The sequence below is a fragment of the Phoenix dactylifera genome, chromosome 13, assembly GCF_009389715.1.
Source record: "Phoenix dactylifera cultivar Barhee BC4 chromosome 13, palm_55x_up_171113_PBpolish2nd_filt_p, whole genome shotgun sequence".
In the NCBI taxonomy this organism is placed as follows: Eukaryota; Viridiplantae; Streptophyta; class Magnoliopsida; order Arecales; family Arecaceae; genus Phoenix; species Phoenix dactylifera.
Window position 1 is genome coordinate 8,559,783 of NC_052404.1, and position 24,297 is coordinate 8,584,079.

The window sequence follows — 24,297 nt, forward strand, 5'->3', positions numbered from 1 at the left end:
ACCTTACAAAATTGAGAAAAGAGTTTATTATATTCAAGTCTGCAATGTCTTATTAGTAATTGTAAATGTTTCGAGCCATGACATTATACAAAGATTGCCGTATACTAGTCTATACCTAAAGATTTAAAGTTAAGTATACTCAAAAAAAAGAGTATCATATCTAACAGGAATTTAACTAAATATTATACAACTTCTCCGCCGTAGTAAGAAATCATTCCTTCAATTCAAATCTCCATATTAGTTCTAAATTATTATTTTTTTTGCATAAATACCTTCCTAAATATCGAATTTTGCATGAATATTCTTCCGAAAGTAATATTTGCATGTACACCCTCATAAAACACTTATTTTGCTATTCTACCTTTTTTATCCTCGTTTTTGCATATGTACTTACGCCATCTAACACCATTTAAAAAATTAATGATTCAAATTAAAAAAACTAAAATATTCTTAATGTGTAGAAGTGCAAAAAAAATAAAAAAGTAATATCAAAATTTTATTTTATTTTTAATTAAAATAAATATGATTTTTATTAACGATGTTAGGAGAACCATTATATTAGAAGTATTTGTATAAAAATAGTATTTTATGAGAATATAAAAATAAATATAAATTTTAATAGAAATAATATAATGAAACAATGTGGGTTTTTTTTTTTTTTTTTTTTGGTTGAGACAACAATTTGGTTATTTAATTATTGTTACATTCCATCAGGCCAAGGACTGACATTATATTATCGAATCCTAAAATTTTTGTGCAGTCGAAGACTGGAATTAACAGCCGCTATTTGTGTTTCCCTGGAACCGATCATGGGTTCCACGCTTCCTCTTAACACGCGCGATTCGCGTGACATGAGTAAGGGGCATATTAGTAATTCCGTACAATGCTTTAGCCTATTAATTCTTCAAAACGGCCTATTTCCGCGTCCTCCAAACTTCGTCGGCATCGAAGCCAAAAGCGCGAGCGCTCTCTCTCTCTCTCTTCCCCCCTCCTCTCTCTCCCTCCCCGTCTTGAATCCTATAAGGGCCTTAAAACTGGCGCCATTCAGATAGTGTAACCCCGATTCCGGCTCAATTGGAGGTCTCGGCGCTCTAAGAGCCTCGAGATTTGGCGGGTGGAGCTCTGGGTGCAAGCTCGGGCCGCCGGGGGCGCTCCAGCGGCGCGTTCTTGGAGGGATGCCTGGGTTCCGGTGAGAAATTTCTAGGTATTTTCTGTTAATTCCTTGAGTTCAGCTAAAATAGTAGGTCTTGAGCTTCAACATTTGGATTGTTACTGGAATGCCCTGAGGTTTTGCGGGGATTTCTTCGGTTTTCGAACTGGAGGCTACGGTTTTAGCTATAAGGGAGGTTTTGGAGCCTGCAATGTTGGAATTTTGAGAATTTTTATTCGAATTTAGATGAAAATCTTGTCTTATCGTCTCGGTTTGGTGAAAGTTCCAGTCTTTTCCTGCTGTTCTTTGAATTCTTGCGGCGTTTGTGACGGGTTCTTAGGGGTAACCAAGTGCTTCTTTGTTGCCTAGATCGTAAAAGCTTGATCTTAAGCTCTTTTTCAAAGTAATCACGAGCCACTTTTATTCACTATTTGAACAGAATGTTCTAGGTTCAAAATTTTCTTTACTTTTAAATATAGGGTTTTGATTTCAAGTTGTTTAGCTCTTGTTCCGGCCATGGTTTGTTCCTTGGAGTCCAAATGCTGGCCTTATCAGTTTTTACCTTCATCGCAGTGTAGATATTAATGTACTTGATTATTTCCAGTGTTTCGAGGTCCCAACTGTTTTGCTTCTTTCTTTGATTGCAACCTCTCCGTTCCTAATTGTTTAAGTAGAATTCTTTGAAAACTGAAGATTTAGCTGAACTTTGGGTGCTCTAATGGCTATTCTTTCCAGAAATGGAGTCTTCTTTTTTTGAGTCCGGTGAGATTTGGGTTTATAGCTGAAGGATTCATTTTAGTAAGGCTAAATAATTTTTCCCTTTGTTGTTTTCGAGTTCTCTGAATATCTTGTTATTAATTACTATATCCGCTTAGTGGGTGCGTCTAATGCCGTACCAAGGTGGCGCATTTGATAGCCCTACTTTTTATTATAATTTCCTTTTTGCGGAGTAAAATGTTGATGCTTTTCCTTTGTCATAGCTCCTTTTCATTTCTTTTACTTGATTTAAGTGCTGCTCTGTATTAGCACAAAAAAGTAGGCGAGGTGAGATCCAAGTGTTGGGTAGGAATTGAGCTTCTCTTCTTTGAAAGTTTTGGTGGGCCTTTGGTTTCCTCTTTGCCTTTTGAGAGGGATGGAAAGCTTCCATTTTCCTGTGTTTTAAGCACCTCTTAATTTGCTAGTAAGTGAAAATAAGATGAGCTTTTGCTTTTGGACTAATAGCATGCTTTCCAGAAAAGTTTGGTTCTCTTTGAGTGGGCGGTATTCTTTCAAAGTGGTGTCCTTTTCTTCTTGACAATTCTTTGGGACATGTTTAGACGTAGTGGATTTCGAAAGAGGACTCAACAACTCAACTGAGATTAGCTTGTGGATTTAGGAAATAGTAACAAGAGAATCATGTCTCTTTTTATCACCTACCCTTAAGCAAGTGACAGCTGAAAGCCTGTTGCTTTGTTGCTTTTGTCAACTCTCTCTCTCTCTCTCTCTCTGTGACGGCATGCTTTTTTGTGTGTGTGTGTGTGTGTGTGTGTGTGTGTGTGTGTGTGTGTGTTGGTGTGTGTTGGTGTGTGTGTTTGGATGCGCAAAACTATTCTTGGAGCATATCTTAAGTTAAAACACAGTATGATTTGATTGTTCTTTGTTTCTAGTGCTTGGGCCATGTATTTACTCTTGCTTTTTATCACTGCAGAAGGAGAGGAAGATGCCCAACACTTGAAATTCCCAGTCATTTTCTTTGGTTTTGTTTCAGAAAGTTAGAATTCCCATTCTTTTTCCTTTTTCCGATTCGGAAAACTGGCATGGGTTACCTCAACTGCAGATGCTTCTTTTTTCCATCCGTTCCTTTTCTTTTCCTCCTACTGTGCTTTCCCTCTGCAGCAACTGGTGACCTAAAATCTGATAAGCAACTTCTCCTTGCATTTGTTGATGCAGTCCACCATGGCCGCAAACTCAACTGGAATTCCAACACCTCAGTCTGCTCCTCTTGGATTGGAGTGACATGTACAGCAGACCAAACTCGTGTCCTTGCCCTCAGGCTACCAGGGGTTGGGCTCTTCGGCCCAATCCCCGCAAATACACTTGGCAAGCTTGATGCCCTCCGAGTCTTGAGCCTCCGATCTAACCATCTAAATGGAAGTCTCCCATCTGATATCATGTCACTTCCTTCCCTGCAATATCTTTACCTGCAACACAATAATTTATCTGGAGATATACCAGCCTCACTTTCTCTCAGCCTCGTCTCCTTTGATCTCTCATATAACTCCTTTACAGGAGAAATTCCCCTGGGAATTCAAAACCTGTCTCAACTCTCTTTGTTGAATCTACAAAACAACTCTCTCTCTGGACCCATCCCTGACCTGAAACTCCCAAGGCTAAAACATATGAATATGAGCTACAACCATCTAAATGGCTCCATACCCTTTTCCCTCCAAAAGTTTCCAAATGACTCATTCCTGGGAAACCCTCAATTATGTGGCCCACCTCTACCTCAGTGCTCTGCAGTTCTTCCTTCACCTTCACCATTTTCACCATTTTCTCCTCCCTTGTCACCCCAACCAGCATTCCCCCAAAATCATAAGAAAAAATCTGGGAAAAAAATTAGTACAGGATTTATAATTGCAATTGTTGCTGGGGCATTGGCCTTGCTGCTGCTACTTGCAATGGTTCTAATTATATGCATTTCAAGGAGGAAGGATGGAAGAAGCAGCGGAGGATCGAAGGAGAAGGGCTCCAATGTTGAAAAGCCTAAAGAGGAGTACAGTAGTGGAGTTCAAATGGCTGAGAAGAATAAGTTGGTTTACTTTGAGGGCTGTGCTTATAACTTTGACTTGGAGGATCTGCTGAGAGCTTCTGCTGAAGTCCTTGGGAAGGGGAGTTATGGAACAGCTTATAAGGCTGCTCTTGAGGATGGCACAACAGTGGTGGTGAAGAGGTTGAAGGAGGTGGTGGTGGGGAAGAGAGACTTTGAACAGCAGATGGAGATAATGGAAAGGGCTGGGCAGCACCCTAATCTTGTTCCACTTCGTGCTTATTACTACTCGAAAGATGAAAAGCTTCTAGTCTATGATTATGTTCCCACTGGCAACTTCTCTACCCTCTTGCATGGTATGCCTCTCTAAAAGCCTGATGTTTGTATTTTTTTCATTGTTATTGTTGTATAGATTATGTAAGTGCATGAGTTTGATTTATGAAATGCTTGCTGCACTAAAAATTGTCCTTTGAATGAACCAGAGTAAGATTGTGAATACTCCTAGCTTATGTAGGATTGATATTAGATGTAGATATATGTTTTTAAATAACATTATTGACAATCTTCCCAATCCCCGTAATATATACTAAAAACAATCTTTGGGATATCTTTCAAGCTGTAAATTGAAATTAAAAAAATTGTTGCCTTTTTTCCAAGTACACATTTTGAAACTAACTGTCAAATGTTCCCCTCGAGGTCTGGACCAAATACAGTAAAACCAACTATTTTTTTTTCATTTTTCTCTGATAATAAATTAAGCAAAAAGGAAGAACAGAAATCTCCAAAATGATTTGACACGAGGTGACTCGTTCCTATTAAGTAGATTAGAACACCTAATAAGATTGTCACTCCATAGATGATTTCATGGTGATCTCAGGCCTCTCAATGATTGGCAAAGATTATGATAACTGAAAAGTATGGCATGCCTAGCCCAGATTTTCTCCTCATTGCTTCCACTCATCAAGATCTGAAGCTTATTACTCATTCATTTAGATCCACATATTGGACTTAAATTTGAAGCAATTGATGGACTCAAAATGTATGTGCAACTTTCTAAGGACCAAGCATGAGATCCTCGACCGTTTGCTAAATTGGAGGCAATCTTGATAAGCAGAACACAATTTTTTCTTAGCTAAGTACAGAAGGCTTTTGTGCAGCTCTCAACAAGCATGACCTACTTTGTGTAAATTTAAGTCTGATATCTGACCTACTTTGAAGTGTAATGTCATATGCTGCCCAAAATACATGCATGAAATACTGCCATATTTGGAATATAAGACGAGTTTTTAAGAAGGTATATCTTGTTTCAATACCTTTGGCATAAAAATGTGTACAAGTAATGATGCTTATATTTTATCAAATTTTGTGGTTAATGGTTGGAAACAAATAATTTGAAAATCAAAAATATGAAGATATGGTATTAGTAAAGACCTATATATGTACCATCCGAGCCATTTGGTCTTGTCAATTAAATTCCTAACTTATTATTATAAAAATAGCCATAACCAACAAACCTTATGCCAACCATAGGTTGAAGATGTCAGCTTACCAAGCTAGTAAAGTCTCTTAGTAGTTGTACTGGAGCCTAGGTTCAAAACCCATGTTTACTGGGGTTGGGGGGTTAGGGGTATTTGGGAAGGGCTACCTACATTGTTTAGCTCATGGCTATTTATTTAGATTATTTTTAGGATTGTATTAGATGCAGACTGAGGTAGTCATTTGCACATTGACTCTGGTGAAAACTTTGTTAGAAACTGCTTGTTTATGCCCTTGTTCTTTTGGTCCTGAGAGTAGTCTCTTGTTTTCTGATTTGTTGGAATCTAGAAAATCTTGTGTGCATGTTAGGTTCAGAGTTTCTTGCTAGTTTGTGTGGATATGGACCAATGCACTTGTATAAATTAGAAGCTTGTTAGTATAATAAAATTAAATGAAGATAATTTCGAAGCTGAAATGACGTCTAGATCATGCAGACTTACATTTTAGTTTGTTATCCAAGTACCTATTTGTAGATCTGAACTAATAATATATACTCCTACTGGTATGAGGTACTTCAGCTAGCCATACTTTAATTTGCATTTGAGTTCAAAGGTATAGCAGAAGATTTTTTGTTAATGTAAATATAACCAGCTATGTGTTAAATCCCTTCACTGGACTTACATGTTGATGATGGACAGGAAACAGAGGCACTGAAGGGACTCCACTGGACTGGGACTCCAGGGTGAAAATCATACTTGGAACAGCACATGGCATTGCACACATTCATTCTGAAGGTGGTCCAAAGTTTGTCCATGGAAACATCAAATCCTCCAACGTCCTCCTTAATCATGACCTTAACCCTTTTGTCTCTGATTATGGCCTCTCTCCTCTTATGAATCCTCCTGCCAACCTCTCCCGGGTCGTGGTGGGCTACCGTGCACCTGAAACCATAGAGACCCGAAAGATCACTCAGAAGTCTGATGTCTATAGCTTCGGGGTCCTTCTCCTTGAGATGCTCACCGGGAAAGCTCCACTTCAGGGCCAAGGGCATGACGATGTTGCTGATCTGCCAAGGTGGGTCCAATCCGTGGTCCGGGAGGAGTGGACTGCTGAAGTTTTTGATGTGGAGCTGTTGAGGTATCAGAACATCGAGGAACAGTTGGTTCAGATGCTTCAGATTGCAATGAGTTGTGTAGCGAGAACTCCAGAACAACGCCCGAGAATGGAGGAGGTGATTACGATGATCGGGGAGATCCAGCAGTTTGGCTCAAAAGGCCGGCCATCCTTGGAAGGCGAGCCTGAGGACTCCGTTGTGCGAACATCATGAGGGGTGAGTGAGATGGCATTGCTTCTGGATTTCATTTTAAGACAACTGATTTGACTCCATTAGAGAGTTTCAATTATGTAAGGATGCTTGAATCTATGCATGGTGTGCTGTGCACAAAGGAGCGTGCAGAGCCAGTAACATGTTCCATCTGGCGTCGGGCTTGGTAGTTGTGCGACAACTTTGGTACTAATTCGTGCATAATTTGATTGGTAATTTTCATTTTCACGTATCCAAGGATGAAGTTTCTGGTAGTTTTATTAAGAGACAGGAGCACACTGATAACAGTTAAAACACAACTGCTTTCAGGAATGTCTGCAGGTATAACCTTGTGCTCTCACAGCCGCGGATGACCCAAAGGAGGATGATTATGGAAAGCCCTCAACTAGTTTCTGCCCCGATGAATTATTATTTTTATGGAGACTATGGAATTAAGTGGATTTAACAAGCGGCTGCAAAATGACAACTAATACATGCATGCTTAAAATTCCTCGTTTATGAGTATGATCGCTCATTGCACGATAAATGCTTTAGTTTTAGACTTAATACTCTTTAATTTTGATTTCATTTATTCGTACAACTTTGTACAATTGTATATGGGTTTAATATATGAGCTCTTCTTAGTGGTTCTTTACCAGGAGTAAATCTTTCTTTACCTGTATGTGTGTGCGCGGCCACCGAGTATTTTTTTGGAAAATCCAGACACTTGCATTACTGGTATTCAACAAACATAGCTCGTCTTTCAACAGCCTCCCTGGCAAAAGAAGGTATCATAACAGCTCCATTTTTCCCATACTACACAAACCTTCAGAAATGCATGGAAGGCAAATCTTGGTCAGCAACAAATTCAATTTTTAGTGTTACAAATAATATCTATAATAGCATAAAACAAATAAAAAATCTATCGTTTCCAAAAAAAAAAAAAAAAAAATTTTCTTTTCCAATAACTCGATCTCAAACAGCTGACCAGCTCGATTAAGAATTGTCTTGGCTCATCAAATCAGCGCCACTGACATACTTGGCAACAAAAGAAATCAAGCGGAATGGTGCCCCTATCAAAGGGGCATCTGAGAGTGGAACCGCTGGAGCTTTCTCATTATTCTTCATGCCTTGCAAATCTTCCTCATGAATTTGGATCTCATCCAGTGGAACTGACACAATATCTTCGCTAATCCTTGGTTCATCTAATCCCGGAGGCTGTGCTGATCGTACTCCAGGATCAGCAACAAAGTCCCCAATTCCATTGCTAGTGTTAAATCTCCCATGAATTCCAACTGAAGGTTGACCCTTTTCGCCTAATTCAGATATCTTTTCACCATACCCTGATACGTTATCTGTGGAAGTTCTCGCTTGGGTCATTTCATGATTAAGCTCAGGGTTTGAATGTTCAGCAGAAGCAGCATGTTGATTTGGCTCCATGTAATGTTCGGTCACCTGAGCAGAAAATCATGGCCACCTTGAGATGTACACAAACTATTTACTCGTATAATCACTACAGTTCAAATTACATGGGAAAAATGATATTGAAGGATCTAATATGTGCTTGTGAACTGTTGGTGATACAGAACGTCAAGGTTAAGGCAGATCACTGTAAAACTTAATTCAATCCTAATATTTCACACTCTATTGGCAAAGAATCAGATGCTGAGAAAGAAAGGATCAAGTTTAGAATCCAATACTATTATACCAACAAACTATGCAAAAATACTAAATATTTAAAGAAATGGCTATTGTGAAAAATAGAATATACTCGAATATATCAAGAAAGCAGCACAGAGAAAATAGTCTGAACCTCCCATTGTTACCTTTCCAGCAAACTCCCCAATTCCGGAATCTGGCTTCTCAATTAATGCATGGGCTGCTTCTATCCGATCAAGGGATTTTCTCTCTTCAGGGAACTGCATCAAACACAAGACATTCTGTTACTTTTAATGCTAAAAGGAGTTTTCAGCAAAAAAATGCTAAAAGGAGAGGGCGATCGGCTAGGAAGGAGGCCCAATTCCAACGATTATCTTCATAAGCTTTTTTTTTTTTTTTTTGGGGGGGGTTTGGGGGGGGGGGGGGGGGGGGGGGGGGGGGGGGGGTGTAGTTGAGGATAATCTTCATACAAATTTTGCTAACATATATAGATGCCAGGCAAACTAAAGTTTGACAGGTAGCATACAAGAACCACCAAAGACACATACAGTGAGGGTTATCTTCTTCCCACATTAATTGAGAATTAAGCATGGCAATATGATAGAAGTCTGATGGCCTTAGCTGCCATCTTTAGCTTTTTTTTATTTTTTTAAAAGAAAAGAGAAAAAAGTAATTCAGTTATGATGTCAAAAACCACAAACTTCTTTGGAAATGCTAAACTCTTGTTTCAGATAATTTTTCGACCAACCAGAAAGGAAAGAACCATAACTCTGATTTCAGATATAGTTTCTCAAGAAAACAGGTCAAAGTTTACAAAGTTAATTAGCGCAAAGAATGAAAGAAAAAAACTCACTTCAAGTAATTTTCATAATAATCATCAACCAGCAATTTAGAGTTTTGCAGTCGCAAGAAGAAATTTCATGCCAATAGATTTGGAATGAGAAGCAGTTCCCAAAATATTTGTCACAGTTTGTGTCCTAAGATCAGACACCTATCAAATTAGTTTGTTTCCTCCCTCCTTCCCTGTCAACCATTCAGAACCAACCCCACCCCACCCCCCCCCTCTCTTTCTGTGTGCATGTGCATGTGTCTCCCTCACCCTCAATCCTCTTTAGAAAGCCGATTGCTCGGCAAAAAGGATTATATTGGCTGATTTATTTACAGAACATTAATATTAGAATTTGAAAGGGTTAACACATTCAGTAATTGGAATGCAAAATTTCATATAATTCAAGTTTCAAATGCCAATATAGCATAACAAGGTACTGCTTGTCACTTTGCACTTTGCCATGTAGCATAACAAGCTACAATCAGATTAGATGGCCCGCACAAGTTAAATATAAATTTGGAGGGACCTTTCAATTACAAAGTTCTTACTTCTTTTAGCACGTGTTCTTAAATAGACCAGTCAATGGTGGATCACTGCATTGGACAGAGTACAAGCCCAGTCTTTCATGGTAATGAGTAGCAAAATAATTGCATCATAGGAATTTCTGATGGACTGAAGTAGTTTCTTTCTTTCGAGTTTTGACAAACATGTATGGATTTGACGAAGTTCAAGTATATAAAGAGCAAAATAAACTTAAAGAGCATTTGCAATCGAAAAGCAGGTGCAAACTAACCTTTGTCATCACTTTCGAAGTTGCATAGGCAGAAGCTTCCCTTTCAAGGCGTCGTATCCGCAATTCCAATTCTGATATGCTTTCCACTAACCGATGGTTTTCTTGAAGAATATTGCTTCTAGATTCTTCCAACTCCCTTACCTGACAGGCTTTGTTATTTAATAGTCATATCAGAAACACAGACAGTAATCTAGTTGAGTAACTTATTAGGTCGATGCATGACGTGCACATGGCAAGACACTTTTGTTGTATGTTAAAGGCTTAAAGCACTAATCAAACACCCACTAAGATATACCAAGATTGAGGGAACTCTATCATATCAACATGCTTTAACCCAGGAATTATTCTATCACTCCAGATTTACATCTGAATCAACCAATTTGATAAGATACGGCCAGCCTTTATTATTGCATTCAGTGGATTGGCTAACTCAAGCTTGGATGGATTACGTAAAAGATGATTATTGATTTTGAAAATTGTTTTGGCATATGCCACAAAACATTCTGATAAATTCCATATCCCACAATAAAATAGATGAATGAAATATAAGGGGATTTGTAACTTGAAAAACTACAGAAAAAACTATTGCAGAATGAATCTTTAGATTCACAAACTGATACTGAAAATGAGTGTGGAAAGCAGAAATATCATGTAAAAACACAAAGGACACAGACTGTTTACGATTGATACCATTAAATCATAGGCAAAATGATTATAACATAATAAAATTTCCCTACAACCTATACAATTATAATGCAGAAAAGTGCAAACCAAGTAGTGCTTAATCTCTCAAGATCAAGGACAGACATGCTTGCTCGCTAGAAAAAACAAGTGACTAGTAGTATCAGATTTTAGGAAGACATCTGCCAGCTGACAAGAGGATAAGTTACATGGATAACCTGGTGAGAAGGCAGTATACAAACTGATGCTCAGGCCCTGTTTTATTTGTCTGTTAAATTATCCATGATTTAATTAACATCCTGTTCTCACAATATTTTGGTGCTAAAAGTAGAATAGTGAACCTACATCCAACCCGGAAGTAGAACTTTTGCATCAATTTAAGCCATGATTTGACAGTTAAACTCAGTCATACAGCAAAGATGTTTTTTTTAAAACGTGAAATAGAACAACCTCCCACAAAACACACACACAAAAAAAAAAAAAAAAATCATGAAAACAAAGGTTAAGGAATATTTCATGTTGACGTAACATATGAGTAATTGAATAATCTGAAGGAAAACCACCAATAGAGTATGCCAAGAGGAACTGCATATTAAGGGGCTGTGAGATCAAAATTGATGAAGCTACCATCAAGAAGGATTATGGAATTAGGATGGTGCCCTCATAAACAAAAGAACCCCGTGGTTAAGCTTGATCAAATTATAGGAAGCTTTTAGTTAGGCGAGCACGAGGGACAAAAAAAACATTACTTGTAGCAAGAACAAAGCAACACCAAGCCCCACAAAGTAGCTATGGTGCATACCTTACTGCCAAGCAGATATAAATGAAATTATCACCCATGAAAGTCATCTCATCAAAATAAAAGAAGACCTATGTAGAAGCATTTGTTCCTTACAAAGATGATAAGGTCAATGCATGATCAAAAGCAATGGCAGAGGAACCAGCCTTCAAACCAGGCCATGAATGGAATCATGCACTGCACAGCAAAGCTGACAAATTTTTCTTAAGGTAGTAAATATCAAGATCAAAAGTTTTGTATACAAACATTCTTAGATAGATATTTTGCAAAACCGCATATCCAAATCAGGTAAAGATTTCCAAGATAAATGTAATTCTTGTAGTCAACACAAGGCTCTTGCACAAATAAAACTATCCAGAACTTGCATCTATTTAAGAAGCCATTAACGAGGGTTTTATACATACAAACATGCTTGTGCCCATAAGGAACTTTGTCCCTGACAAGAAGCAGAGCATCCTAGTCTAAGGGTGTGTCTGGTATTGCTTAAGTGGTTTTGTGACTTTTAAATCAAAGGAACACTTCGCAGAAAATTGTTTGGTAACATCATTTAAAAAGTGACTGCAAGAAGAAAAGTCAAAAAAGTGCTTCTATTACAAGCTAGAAAATGTAGCTTCTAGCTTCTCTTTCCCTTTTTCTATCCTCTTTTTTCTAAAACAGAAGCAATACCAAACACAACCTAAGTGTTGAATGTTCTCCTTCCAATGTTGGCTGACTTGTGAGAGCTCTACAAGTAATGGCATGAGTTAATGGAATAACAAAAGAACCAAATAGCCTAAATAATTATAGCTCTAATCTGACTTAATGAGATTAAGAATTGCCAACAATATCAATATGTGCACACTTCATTAGAGCAACCAGGTCCGATCCTCATGAAGGTCGCCCTGTATGAAGCAGAGAAGACACAATTGTTGGATCAATTTAGATTACGTGGTTTTGGGAATAGAAGAATATCATCAAGAAACAAATCTGCAAGGACCCAAGGATAAAGAAAAGATACAAAATAGAGTACTTAAAATCCTTGAAATTTCCATGGAAAGAGATAATGATACCTCAATAGAATCTCTTATCCATGGAATTGTAGCAGCACAAGGCACTCACCCCTCACCTCTGCTTATGTGTTCGCATGTGTCCATACAGTATTTCATATAAGTATCATAATATGGAAAAGGAGCACATATCAAAATCTCGTTGTTGCACTGTCATCTTTTGTCCCAAAGGGAAAATGTATAGCCTTCCATCTAGAGATTTACCTTGTACTCCATTACTTCCATACAAGAAGTTAAAAAAAATAAAAGTTCAAGAAAAACCAACTAGATGATACATGTGCATGAGACAGCAAAGATATGATAATGTGGAGAATGCTTGAAAATTGTAAATCTTATTATATAACCAAGTAGGAGGACAGGATACCAAGATAGTGGAAGTGTACCTGCATTTGAAGACCAATGTTGGCTTCTTCCAGTCTAGCAATCATTTCCCACATCGAAGTCTGGGCAGCCCCAAAAACAATTCAAAACAATAAAATATAACAAATAGGGATATTTTGGAGCTCTATAGATGAAAACTAACAAAAAACTGTACAATAACATAATATATATGAAACAGTTTCCCAAATGTTTAAGATTTTGATAAGATAGTGAATCAACAATAGAGAAATAACTAGCAAAGGTCAATCCCAACATCGTCACAACAGGAAGGTATATAACCCCAATAAGACAAGTGGACTTAGCTCTTGACAACTCTCAATTCCAATTTTAGGAGAACACCCATATCTCTTTATTTATTTTCTATTAGGGTAAGATTGGATTATACAGGTAATACAATGTACAAGATGTATAAGCGAAGCTAAAAATCCAAATAGATATCTCCTCTGTCCCTTCGCTTTTGACTATGTCACAGGCAGATAAGTCTTGCATACTCTTGTTCATTTCACAGATGCAAATATAAAGGGTTCAAGAGTAAATGACATCAAAGCTAGTTGACCGCAAAAACTGAAAAAGTTCAGTCAGTTTTTGCACTATGTACTGCTTGAAGCAGTTTGCAAGAGGATTTCATTTACCTATGCTCTAATAGTCAAGGGCATGGTGAAAGTACGAATAATCCCGTAAAGGATTCAAGCTTTCTTCAAGACACTTGTGTAAATATCAATCCTCCCTAGACCCATAAGGTTGGGTGTTGAGGAAATCAAGATCTAGATTGAGATGTTCACAAAACTGAAATTTCACATGTAATCAAGACATTAAATTGGATTTAGGCAACTTTTCATATAGACTTATAAGGAGGACTGCAGTTTATTTAGTATAGACTTATAACAAATCAATGATCAGATAACTAGTTTTCTGCATTTTAGAGTGGTGCTCAACAAACCCATCATTTCTTTTCTTGATTTTATTTACTTACCCATCAATGAAAAGCTATGGTTGCTATTGGATATAGTGCTGCTTATCTCTAGAAGGTTTTAGAGAAAGACTAAAAACAAGGTGTCATGATGGTGGTGGTATGGATGACTTAATCATGATGCATGTTTGAAAAAATTGTCCTCCTAGAGCTTGGTATGTGTTGTGAGGAGTTGGAGATGTCCAAATGTTGCATAGTTGAGATATTATTAAAGCAACTATGCAAGCATAATTCCTAGAGAATCTGAAAGGACAGATGCTTAATGCACAAGCAAAGATGCACTTGAAAGAAATACAAGGTGCCAGATTATATTGTTGTTTATCAACTAAGGGTCTGTTTGGCTTGCTACAATGTTTTAGGAACACTATGTGAATGAATAATATAACAACCAACAGAAACACTTTTAGCAAAATATCCAATAGTTCAATTGTTCTGTGTTTGGTTGACCTAATTGAAATTTTGATAAAAAAACAAAAACAAAAGCTCTGGTGCAGCTAAGGCCAACAAAAAGGGCTTTTACAGTCTTAACTTTGAGCCTGAAGTGATATACTTTGGGTCGTATTTAGTTGCATTATTTTTAGATTGCAATAGGATTCCATTTTCAGATTTTTAGGGATTGTATAGAGATGTAATGGATGCTCAAATCACTAAGAATTGGATGCCAATAGAAGTTAGCTTTGTTTCCTTTTAAGAGTCTTAAATAAACTGAAAGTGGAAAGTTATCAGGTGGCCGACCAGACCAAAAATACAAAAAGGAGTCGGGTGTTTGCTTTCTAGTTTGGCTTCGGTGTTAAGCCCACTAACAAATAAAACAATGAAACCTCAATCTGAACCTTCCATCTCTATTAGATTTAGATGGCAACCACAATTACGTGCTCTCACTGTTCTCATCTTCTCCCATTAGTAATTTTATTTCCCTTCTTCCTCCTCTCTATTTTTCTTTTAGTTTTGTTCCTCTAATATCTTTTCTTCTCTCATTTTTTGCTCCTTCGTTCTTCCTTAGATTTTCTCAAAGTTCTCCTTAAGTTCCTTTCTATCTTCTCTTCTCTGCTCTCTAAACTTATTTTTTGCAGCCAACTGTCATGGAGCTCTGCAAATCAAGCATAGGATTAATGTTTTGACAGATCTGAACCAGATCTGGAAGGAAGCTGCTGCAATTTTCCTCTTTGCAACAGTTCAGTCATCAAGATCTCACTATTGTCACACCAGTCCCTATTGTTTACTCTTGGGGATTTATATGAAGAGGGTGGGATGTGGAGGCTTGGGAGCGGGGAAGGGCGAGGCCAAGGTGGGTAGAAGGGGTGGTAGTAGTGTGGTTGAAGTGAGGGTCTAGCAAGCAGAATTAAGAAACAGGGAGGTGAAGGCAAATAAAAGTGGACTCAAGAGAGCTGGAGACGTAAGGGTACAGGCAGTACAAAGAAGGATGAAGAAGGGGGCGAAAGGGGTAAGTGAGGGACACAAAGTAACCAGGATACAGAGTGTCAAGTGAACTACCATACTTAATGAAAAATGCATAACATAATTTTTGAGAGAAAAAAAAAAGCATAATATAATTATTGAGAGAATAAAATGCATAACATAATTTTAAAAACAAAAAGAGAAGAACCTCTCGCTGTAGCTGATTAACTTACCAGTTCAGATATTTAACTTTATAATGTCCAATATGCAATAGGGAAACAATATATATACAGGACATGTTAAATCCAAACAATTACCTCCTTTAATACCCAGATGTCTTTGATGGCCTCTATATCCTTGACTCTGTCCTCTAAGATGGCCTGTTCAAAAATGGAATTAGCATCACATCTGTTGGAGAAACAATTTTCTGCAGAGCCTAGAAGGCACGGTCCTACAGAAACATAAAAAATATTCATATATAAACACAGAAACTAACAATTGTTACTTTAGATAGATATTTGTTTTACATGTCAATCTTTTTATGAACTATGAAGTGTGTAGCACTGAAAGGCTCAATGCCATGCTTTATTTCTTAAAACAAAACAATGACTCAAGTCACTCAACAAATCTTGGGTATTTTGAATGTTTATGCAACAACATGACTAAAATAAGTACTATTTATGGTCCAAAACATTTTTTTCATCCTGTGCCTGCTGATTTTTATCTCCTAAGTGGCTCTTATCTAGTTGGTTTAGCTTCTATAACCTGAGCATTAGATTCACTTCAGCAATAGAAACCATGACCAGATCTTGTAGAATTCCTACAAGTAGAATAATGAATTGTAAAAAGAGCCTGATATTTCCAACCACTTCTATGATTAAGCATATCCTATTGCTGCCACGTTTTACTATGCCCATAAATATCACTTTTACTTAATATTGTGTTGAAAAAACGAATCGTGCAGCATGCTACTACCTATGAGTTTACTAATAGAAAAAAGAATGCATCTATGAAATAAGTTGTATTCATCATCAACTAGATGATTCCAGAGTGTATTCACTTCATTTGTTCCGATCAGCAATTTCCCCCTCCTGCTCCAGCTTATGGCTCATCTATACATAAACACAATTCTAATAGATACAGGCGTCTGGAAGCTATGTACATAATAGGTTGCTCCCTCAACCTCAAGATAATTTGCTCTACATTCAATTCACGATATTTAGATAAATAAATGGTTAACAATGATATCGTAAACAATTACCTCCTTCTGTGTCACTGAATCATTTCCAATCTGTAAATCACTGAGTTTTGCCTCTAAGCTAGCCTGCATTAAGAAGAAAGGGGGGGGAGTAAACAAATTCCTTACTGCAATTAATTTGGTTGTAAAAGAAATCATAAAATGCACAAGCACACATAAAAGGAAAACAAAACGATAAAGAAAGAAGTATGAATGAAGCCTTGAGTTCTCCCTATTCAGCACTTCTTTTTTCCAGTCAAACTACATGCTTCTCAAGTAAAATTAAAAAAATACAAGATAAATGTCATAGCAACTACCTCCTTCTGAGAACAAGAGTCTACTTCATTTTGCATAACTTTAATTTTCTCTTCCAAGTTGACCTGTAATATAAATTTTACAAGTATATGTGTCAAATGCCTCAGTGCTAGAGTTATAGCCAAAAATTCTATTAATATAACAACAACATTAAAGTGTATTAATATGCATGTGAGAAAGTATGCATGTACATGTATTAAGTGAGTCCAGTCTCCTAACTCTAAACAACAATGGAAGTAAAATATTTTCCTTCTTTTCTTGTGAGTATTCTCCCCACACCTCCAAAATAAATAAAAATAAAATCAGGGTTTATATTATACAAGAACCAGTACTAGGGATTGTACCACCGGCTAGTAGTTGGTACAGAACAATACCATACGGTATTGACCCAAGGCATACTCGAACCAATGAGAGGGAAAGGGAGCGAGAGAGTGGGGGCAAAAGAGAGGGAGAGGGAGGGGGAGGAAGGGAGAGATAGGAGTACCTCCGATCTTCAATCTGTGATCTCCAGCCCCCGATACATGTCATTGTCTATAGTGGCAGCAGCATGATGGAGAGAACGAGAGAGAGAGAGAGAGAGAGCGGCAAAGCGAGAGAGAGAAGAGAAAGACGATGGTCGTTATCATCGGTGGCAGTAGTGGTGGTGGTGGACCCTAACCCTAGTGAATGGAGTCGCAATAGAGGAGAGGAGTCCCCAAAGCCGAGAAGCATGAAGAGAGAGGGGAGGGGAGGATTATTAAAAAAAAAAGAACCCAATTCAGCTTCAGAACAACCCAAAACCCCTTGAAACCAGGCAGAACCAAATAGTTCAACCCGGTTCATGCTTGTTTTGACCTGAGATCAAATTAAGTGGTTGAACGATCTCAGTTCCTACTGGTCCAGTTTGGTACGCCTCATATGCATAGCTCAGGACAATCAGCAAACTTTTATTACAGTATGGTTGGAAAAATGGGAGAGGGGGAAGCAAGTAGGGGTAGGGATGAGAAGGGGAAGGGAGCAGGGGTGCACCATAAAAGAAAACAAGAAGATTATCTAGATTAAACCATATATAATATGATATGCTCATTCATTCAACTTTTTCACTAAATAGTTGATTACCATTGTTCCGAGAATGAAAGACAAACACACCAACGGTACCTGTTTTTGAAGCCAAGAATTCTTCCCGTCTTCTATTTGTCTAATTTCTTCCTGTAGCCTGACCTGTAAGGCATACATTTCAAGAAAAAATATAAAAGGATGTATTAGGATATGGCAAAAGGGAAAATACATGCACTACTATGTCAAGCTAGATTTATTTGAAATCAAAAGGAAATACCCTCAAAGAATATATCCAGAACATATTCAGAGCTTCAAAACACATGCACATTCTTGGTTACAAACTTGGCACAACAAGAACCTCAAGACTTGAGGAATATTAAACACGAAAAGATATTTTTTTCATAATATAGCCTTCCTAAGCTTCTTACATGGATGATTGTGTTTTTTTTTTTTTTGGAAAAAAAATAAATATATAGATGTCAATATCCCTAAACTACTGATTAAACTTTGAAGTATGATGAAACCCCTAATGAATCCTCAGATATTCAGAACTTTTAACATCCAGAGTAAAAACATTTTACTTAATCTACCAACATCATCTTTCTACAATAGAGGAGATGGATGTAAGTTAGGAAGGGTAAGGTGAAGAATGATCATACTCGAAGAGGCATAGGAGTTTGTACTGGTTGTAGACAAAGTGATGGAGATAGTACAAACACTTGTGCTAAAGATTTGCGGAGATGTCGGTATTGAGAGGTGTTCATAGTTTTGTTTAAGGTTCCAGAAAGAGGTGTGGGGAATCTAAGCTAATAAGGCTGGTATTGTGAGAAAGGATTTGGAAAAACTTCGGTAAAACCAGAAAACATATAGTTTTTTTTGGTCTTTTTTTTTTGGGGGGGGGGGGGGGGGGGGGGAGCGGGATCTTGATAGTTAATAGGAATTATTGTGGACCAAAGATTATAAATCTAACCTGAATTACTAGGGAAAATGATTGATGATCATGGTAGTGGTCAATGCCATCTTTCACCTCATCATGAGGTTGCGTGAAACACATGCTGGAAAAAAAATACTTGGTTTTTGAATGTCGAATAGTGTTTGCACTTTTTTCACTCTTTTTCGTGAAAAAAAACAACGATGAGAGTGCCAACATGAATTACTGAGTCAAACAATTGGTGTAACACCTGCCAAAATCTGAACACAGAAACTACTCCATTGACAGGAGGGTTGCAACCACTAGGCTATGGCCTAGTTTGTAACCATATGGACACTCTCAAAAGAAATTTGTATAAAAGGACAACCTGAATAAATCTATTAATAAATTATGAGTTGATGGAACATAAAATGAGTAAGCTCGTTGAAGAATTTAAGAAATTGGAGTGCTGCCAATAACCTAGTATTTTGAATATGGTCTCTTCGATTAACAGTTCATTACAAATAGTTGTTATCGATAAAAAAGATATACTAGATATCAATATTGTTGGTTTCTTAAGGACTGATTTTGATGCCTGAGTGCCATGGGATTTGAACAGAGGATGTTGGAAAATTGCAAGTCAGAAGGATCCAGAGGAGACTGTGATTACATGATCTTAAGTTACTAAAAGTCACCTTTAAAAATTCATGCTTTTGAGCATACAGGAATTGGGGGATCAACAACCATGAGTTACCCTTTCCACCTGTTCATTTCCTTAGCCTTCTCTTATTGGCAACTCCCATGTGTGAGAAATATCAAGCAGGTTCAGGAACCTGCATCCAAGCAGGGGCTAAATGTGTTCGAGAAATAAATAAAAGCATTGAGAAGTATCAATTGTCTGCATTGTAATACTCAAGCCAATACTAGAAATTTCTAGTTGGTGCACTATCAATTCCACTTAACTTAGAGGGATCTTGTCTGTATATAAGATGCACTTACACACTTTTCTTCGTAGACTTTATGCTTCTCCAGCTCTATGTCAGATTCCAACACCCCGGCAATTTGAACATCTGCATTACCCGAACTGTGTGCATGGTGATTCTCCTCAGTGGCCGGACTATGGTTCTGCTCCTGCATTGTCACTTCTCCTGCATTGGCATTAGCATCTTCCGCAGCTTTACTCTGACTGCCTTTCTTTTTCTTATTCTTCTTCTTCCTTCCATCCATATTTCAGCTGGACAACAAATCAACAAAACTAATCCAACCTCTCCATTCAGCACCCAGTTTTGTGTCTCTTGCTGCAGTCATTAGAAGGCGTGTCAGATAGTTATGGTTCGTATGTTACTAACTAAACGATCGAAGTAATTATATTCCTTGACAAGAATCTCATGTTATGCATATATTAGAGGAAAAAGTATTCAAACTTTAACAGGAACATAGAGTAAAATGGTGGTAATCCATCAGGATTCAAATTTATTGACAGAAACATGATTCATTCTAAGACAAATCAAGAAATCACAACAAGTTTCATAGGCCAACATATCAACCAATTTGTTTCGAAGAAAGGTAATATTAGTCTAAGCTACCCAATCCTCCAGACACGAATATTATGGCAGACACAATGAAGTCCCAACAAATCCACACATACGCCGCATTGATCTGACAACGTAACGACTAATTCATGCAAATACAAGAAAAATCTGAAAAAGAAAAAAAGAATGAATGGATCGAACGCTAATCCAACAGTACATCAGAGATCAAGAGTACCTAAATGCCCCGAAGAAAGAAACCCTCCGATTCCGAGATCTAAAGCTGCAAGAACAAACCCGAGCTTAGCGATCAAGAATCCCCGGAACCAGAAAGATTAACAAATTCGCCCATTAACTGCAATTCTTGACGAAATCTAACCCTAAAACCAAGCTCGAGGATGGACGGAGCTTGGATCGGAGGAAGAACGACGAGTTCTTGAGGTGCCCTCCGATTCTGAGATCTAAAGCTGCAAGAACAAACCCGAGCTTAGCGATCAAGAATCCCCGGAACCAAAAAGATTAACAAATTCGCCCATTAACTGCAATTCTTGACGAAATCTAACCCTAAAACCAAGCTCGAGGATGGACGGAGCTCGGATCGGAGGAAGAACGACGAATTCTTGAGGTGCCCTCCGATTCCGAGATCTAAAGCTGCAGGAACAAACCCGAGCTTAGCGATCAGAATCCCCGGAACCAAAAAGATTAACAAATTCGCCAATTAACTGCAATTCTGGACGAAATCTAACCCTAAAACCAAGCTCGAGGATGGACGGAGCTCGGATCGGAGGAAGAAGGACGAGTTCTTGAGGTGCGATTCGACTGCGATCACCAAGAGCCGCGTGAAATTTCCGCTTCAAAACCCATCTAACGGCTCTTTGTCAGGGCTGCGAGACGCGATATCGCGGTGATAGGCCCGTCGAAGCCTCTCACAAAGTCAACTTTCGTTCGTACAATCCAAGCCGTTCATTCGGTGCATCCATCCGATTTGTGATTCCCGTGATCTTCCAAGTTACATCGGGAAAAGCATCGTAGAAAACGAGAGATTGGATGCGACCCGATCCATTTTCCACGGGAAATTTTAGCCAGCCTGCGACTCGATTGCGTTTATATCCCTCGGTAGGCACCGTACGGCGTGACGAGGGATAAGCGCAATTGATACATCATAGCATTTTAGCTAAATTTTTTCGATCAGAATATGTCATAATTACATGAACAAATGATCACAACACTCCGTGGATGACAAATCCTGCCTCTAAGTGATACTAAGGATATCATATTTATGGATCTTTTAAGTAGATGGATGACTTCTCAAAATATATATAAATAATCAGATTATTCATTATTGAAGTGTTTGTGATGGCATTTTTTTTTGTTTTTGTTTTCTTCTAGATCATGGTGTCGTTGGTTGGTTTTTTTTTTTTTTTTTTGTTGTTGTTGTTGAATGGAATGAGACTGAGCTTAGAACCTTAGTAAAGATGCAAAAGGGTCACAGTGCGTCCTAAAATTTTGATCTCAATATGGTACATAAATGTTTACTGAGACCCAAATCTAGATGACCCTCTCGCGCCAATGATTGCTGCTAAAATGTATAAGACCGATAGGGCAAAGCGTGAGACCACGGCTTGTAGCTGGACACAGAAAAGTATTCCAAAGGATGAGTTTAAAGTTGCCGATATCGTTGTAAAAGTGTTTTGGCCTCATTTACAGGAGTTTTTGGAGAGCCAAAAAGCACTTTATAGCCCTTCAAAAGTACTTTTATATAAAATAGAGATGTTTGATAGAATTTTCGAAAAACTATTTTAGCTTTTTCAGAAAGCTGAATACAGCTTTTTGAAAGAAGCTTCATTTTAGAGCTTTTCGAATGAGCTTTTTCTATATACTAAATAGTCATGCTGCATAAACTCCTTATTTTGTTGCTATTGAAGTTCTTTCGTTAAATGGGACAATGTTGTGTATTTGTTTTGATGCTTTCCCGTTGATGAGCAAATAAGCATAGTCTTATTGGTGGCATTGTTCTTGATCTCCTTAAGATGAAGTATAAACCACAAATGTGCATTTGTGACACCTGGATTTGGAACCTACTAATCCAAATGGATAAACAACCAACTAAACACGCTCATACAGACTTTGTTGAATTGATTTGACCCTTCATTGTTTGTTAGATAACTCTAAGAGAACATAGTTAATCTTACGATGCACTTGGTTCGAATTCACAAATATTTGCATTCAAACTACAACACACTATAGATGCAACATGACCTGAGCCTTGCATGTATGTATTTCTTAGTAAAAGAAATGTGATACATAGGTTTCACGTGCCCTCAGATGTATTAAACAATATTTTTGATTGAATTAATATAAAACTTCAACTAAAGTGATTAACAGAATGTTCATAATTATATATATGAAAATTTTCATTGTCAACGAATGCCTACAACATGCTACATGGAGTAGATCGATTGTGCTGACCCAAAATATAGAACAAATACCAAACAAAAAATAGAAAAAAGATGTTGGAAGAAAACTAATTAGGAGAAAAAAAATATAATTAAAAAATTGAATCATACAAAAAAAACTCTCTTTCACTTTTTACCAAGAAGGACAACTTTCACTCTCTTATTTTTTATTTTATACAAATACTCCTATTCTTCTGACACCATTAATATGAATCATATTTATTTTAATTAAAATAAAATAAAATTTCAAAATTATTTTTTTGTCCTCCATCACGATCGCTTTATAAATATTTTCTTTTGCACATCTACCTATTAAGAATATTTTATTTATTTTAATTTGAAATCGTTAATTTTTTAATGGCATTAAATGGTGTGGGTACATGCAAAAATAGGGATAAAAAAAAGGTAAAACAACAAAACAAGTGTTTTAGGAGGATATACATGCAAATCAATATTTAGGAGGATATTCATGCAAAAAATCTCTAAAGGATAAATATTCTTGTATAATAAACCTAGAAATAGAATTTTAACGAATAAGCAATGAATCTCAATGTCCATGCTAATCTCACAATCCAGATTTACATTTTTTAAGCTAATCAAATTTAATTTGTTACACGCACCAACTATCAAACTTTTTCTAAATTCCTCATCTATTACATCAAAAAGAAACATTGCAATGGCCACCAAAGATCATGCCTGAAACTTTGATGACGGAAGAGTTTTAAAAGAGCATTTAGCAAGGAACATTACCTGGTTGCCACTTATTACCCAGATTGCAACATGCACCTCCATTTGGGCCCAACAGACGCGGTTGCTTCTGCTTCAAGCGGAAGCTCTCGCGTCTTCTTTAAACAAAATCTCGCCTTCCATGAAAAGTGAAGAAGGTACAAACAGACCGGCCTTCCTTGCCAACAATTTTCATGACTTAGGTTTTGTATTCAGTTTGCATGCAAGATGAAAGATTGCAAAATACTTATATACATACATATATGTATGCGCGAGCTTGTGATGAATGTGCCTACATTGTTTTAGACTATGTTGCAAAACACATACATGCATGCATCCGTGAACGCACGTTGAAAGATGCATGCATGAATGCATCTACAACATTTTAATAAAATACTTAGAATCACTGTGTAAAAAAATATAGAATATATAAATAAATTTATCTTATCTATCTACTTAAGTTTTTGGGATAAATGATGATTTTAATATAGTACCAAAGCAGAGATCCTGAGTTCGTATTATATTTTTACACTCTTTAATTTTATTATTAAAAATTTTACATGTTGTGCTCATCTATTAAAAAAATATATATATAGCACTGAAAAAATATAAGAAAATATAAAATATATAAATAAATCTTATTTTAACACATTATTTTTCAATACTTTCTCGCCACGGTTTGGGAACGACGTGGAATAGTGTTTTACTCATGATTTGTTTTGAGCGGGCAAATTTTTTTACCAAAAGAAAAAGAAAGAAGGAAGCAGCATCATCGAATGCGTCACCTCCATCGGACGCTTCTGAAATAGGGGAAGTGGGAAGCTTTGCCTTCATCATCACGTGAAATTGTTTATC

The 24,297-nt window shown here is 37.3% G+C and overlaps 2 protein-coding genes across 13 annotated transcripts; one reads left to right on the forward strand and one right to left on the reverse strand.

Moving 5' to 3' along the window:
- Positions 1 to 931: 931 nt before the first annotated feature.
- On the forward strand, positions 932 to 7,341 carry LOC103722177 (probable inactive receptor kinase At5g58300). 6 transcript variants are annotated; one of them, XR_003388545.2, is made up of 5 exons: positions 932 to 1,189; positions 2,838 to 4,252; positions 6,071 to 6,702; positions 6,782 to 6,908; positions 7,006 to 7,341. XR_003388545.2 is itself a non-coding variant. In XM_026810427.2 (4 exons), the coding sequence occupies exons 1-3, from the start codon at positions 1,176 to 1,178 to the stop codon at positions 6,697 to 6,699; spliced, it is 2,058 nt and encodes a 685-aa protein (XP_026666228.1). In that variant the 5' UTR covers positions 932 to 1,175; the 3' UTR covers positions 6,700 to 6,702; positions 6,782 to 6,929. The 6 variants fall into 6 exon arrangements, 3 of the variants coding, with proteins under 3 accessions (XP_026666228.1, XP_008810858.1, XP_008810859.1); XR_005514542.1 differs by having other exon boundaries at positions 6,071 to 6,908; positions 7,006 to 7,333; XR_001880288.3 differs by having other exon boundaries at positions 6,071 to 6,908; positions 7,018 to 7,333.
- A 148-nt stretch (positions 7,342 to 7,489) lies between these two features.
- LOC103722175 lies at positions 7,490 to 21,166 on the reverse strand. 7 transcript variants are annotated; one of them, XM_039132971.1, is made up of 13 exons: positions 21,007 to 21,166; positions 20,824 to 20,911; positions 20,617 to 20,727; positions 20,499 to 20,543; positions 19,731 to 20,029; positions 17,921 to 17,983; positions 16,786 to 16,848; positions 16,493 to 16,555; positions 15,549 to 15,611; positions 12,866 to 12,925; positions 9,957 to 10,097; positions 8,502 to 8,594; positions 7,490 to 8,130 (listed from the first exon to the last, which is right to left on the reverse strand). In XM_039132971.1, exons 5-13 carry the CDS (start codon positions 19,956 to 19,958, stop codon positions 7,672 to 7,674), a joined length of 1,233 nt encoding a protein of 410 aa, XP_038988899.1. In that variant the 5' UTR covers positions 19,959 to 20,029; positions 20,499 to 20,543; positions 20,617 to 20,727; positions 20,824 to 20,911; positions 21,007 to 21,166; the 3' UTR covers positions 7,490 to 7,671. The 7 variants fall into 7 exon arrangements, with proteins under 7 accessions (XP_038988899.1, XP_008810853.2, XP_038988898.1 ...); XM_008812631.4 differs by lacking the exon at positions 20,824 to 20,911 and having other exon boundaries at positions 20,640 to 20,727; XM_039132970.1 differs by having other exon boundaries at positions 20,640 to 20,911.
- Between the last annotated feature and the right edge of the window lie 3,131 nt (positions 21,167 to 24,297).

Excerpts from the sequence above, each read along its gene's own strand:
- LOC103722177 (XM_008812636.2), top strand. Across the intron at positions 4,253-6,070 it reads CTTCTCTACCCTCTTGCATG|GAAACAGAGGCACTGAAGGG; the intron begins GTATGCCTCTCT and ends GATGATGGACAG.
- LOC103722175 (XM_008812634.4), bottom strand. The coding sequence starts at position 19,958 with ATGGATGGAAGGAAGAAGAAGAATAAGAAAAAGAAAGGCAGTCAGAGT. Across the intron at positions 15,612-16,492 it reads ATTCAGTGACACAGAAGGAG|GCCATCTTAGAGGACAGAGT; the intron begins GTAATTGTTTAC and ends ATTTTTGAACAG. Across the intron at positions 8,131-8,501 it reads TTGGGGAGTTTGCTGGAAAG|GTGACCGAACATTACATGGA; the intron begins GTAACAATGGGA and ends TTTTCTGCTCAG.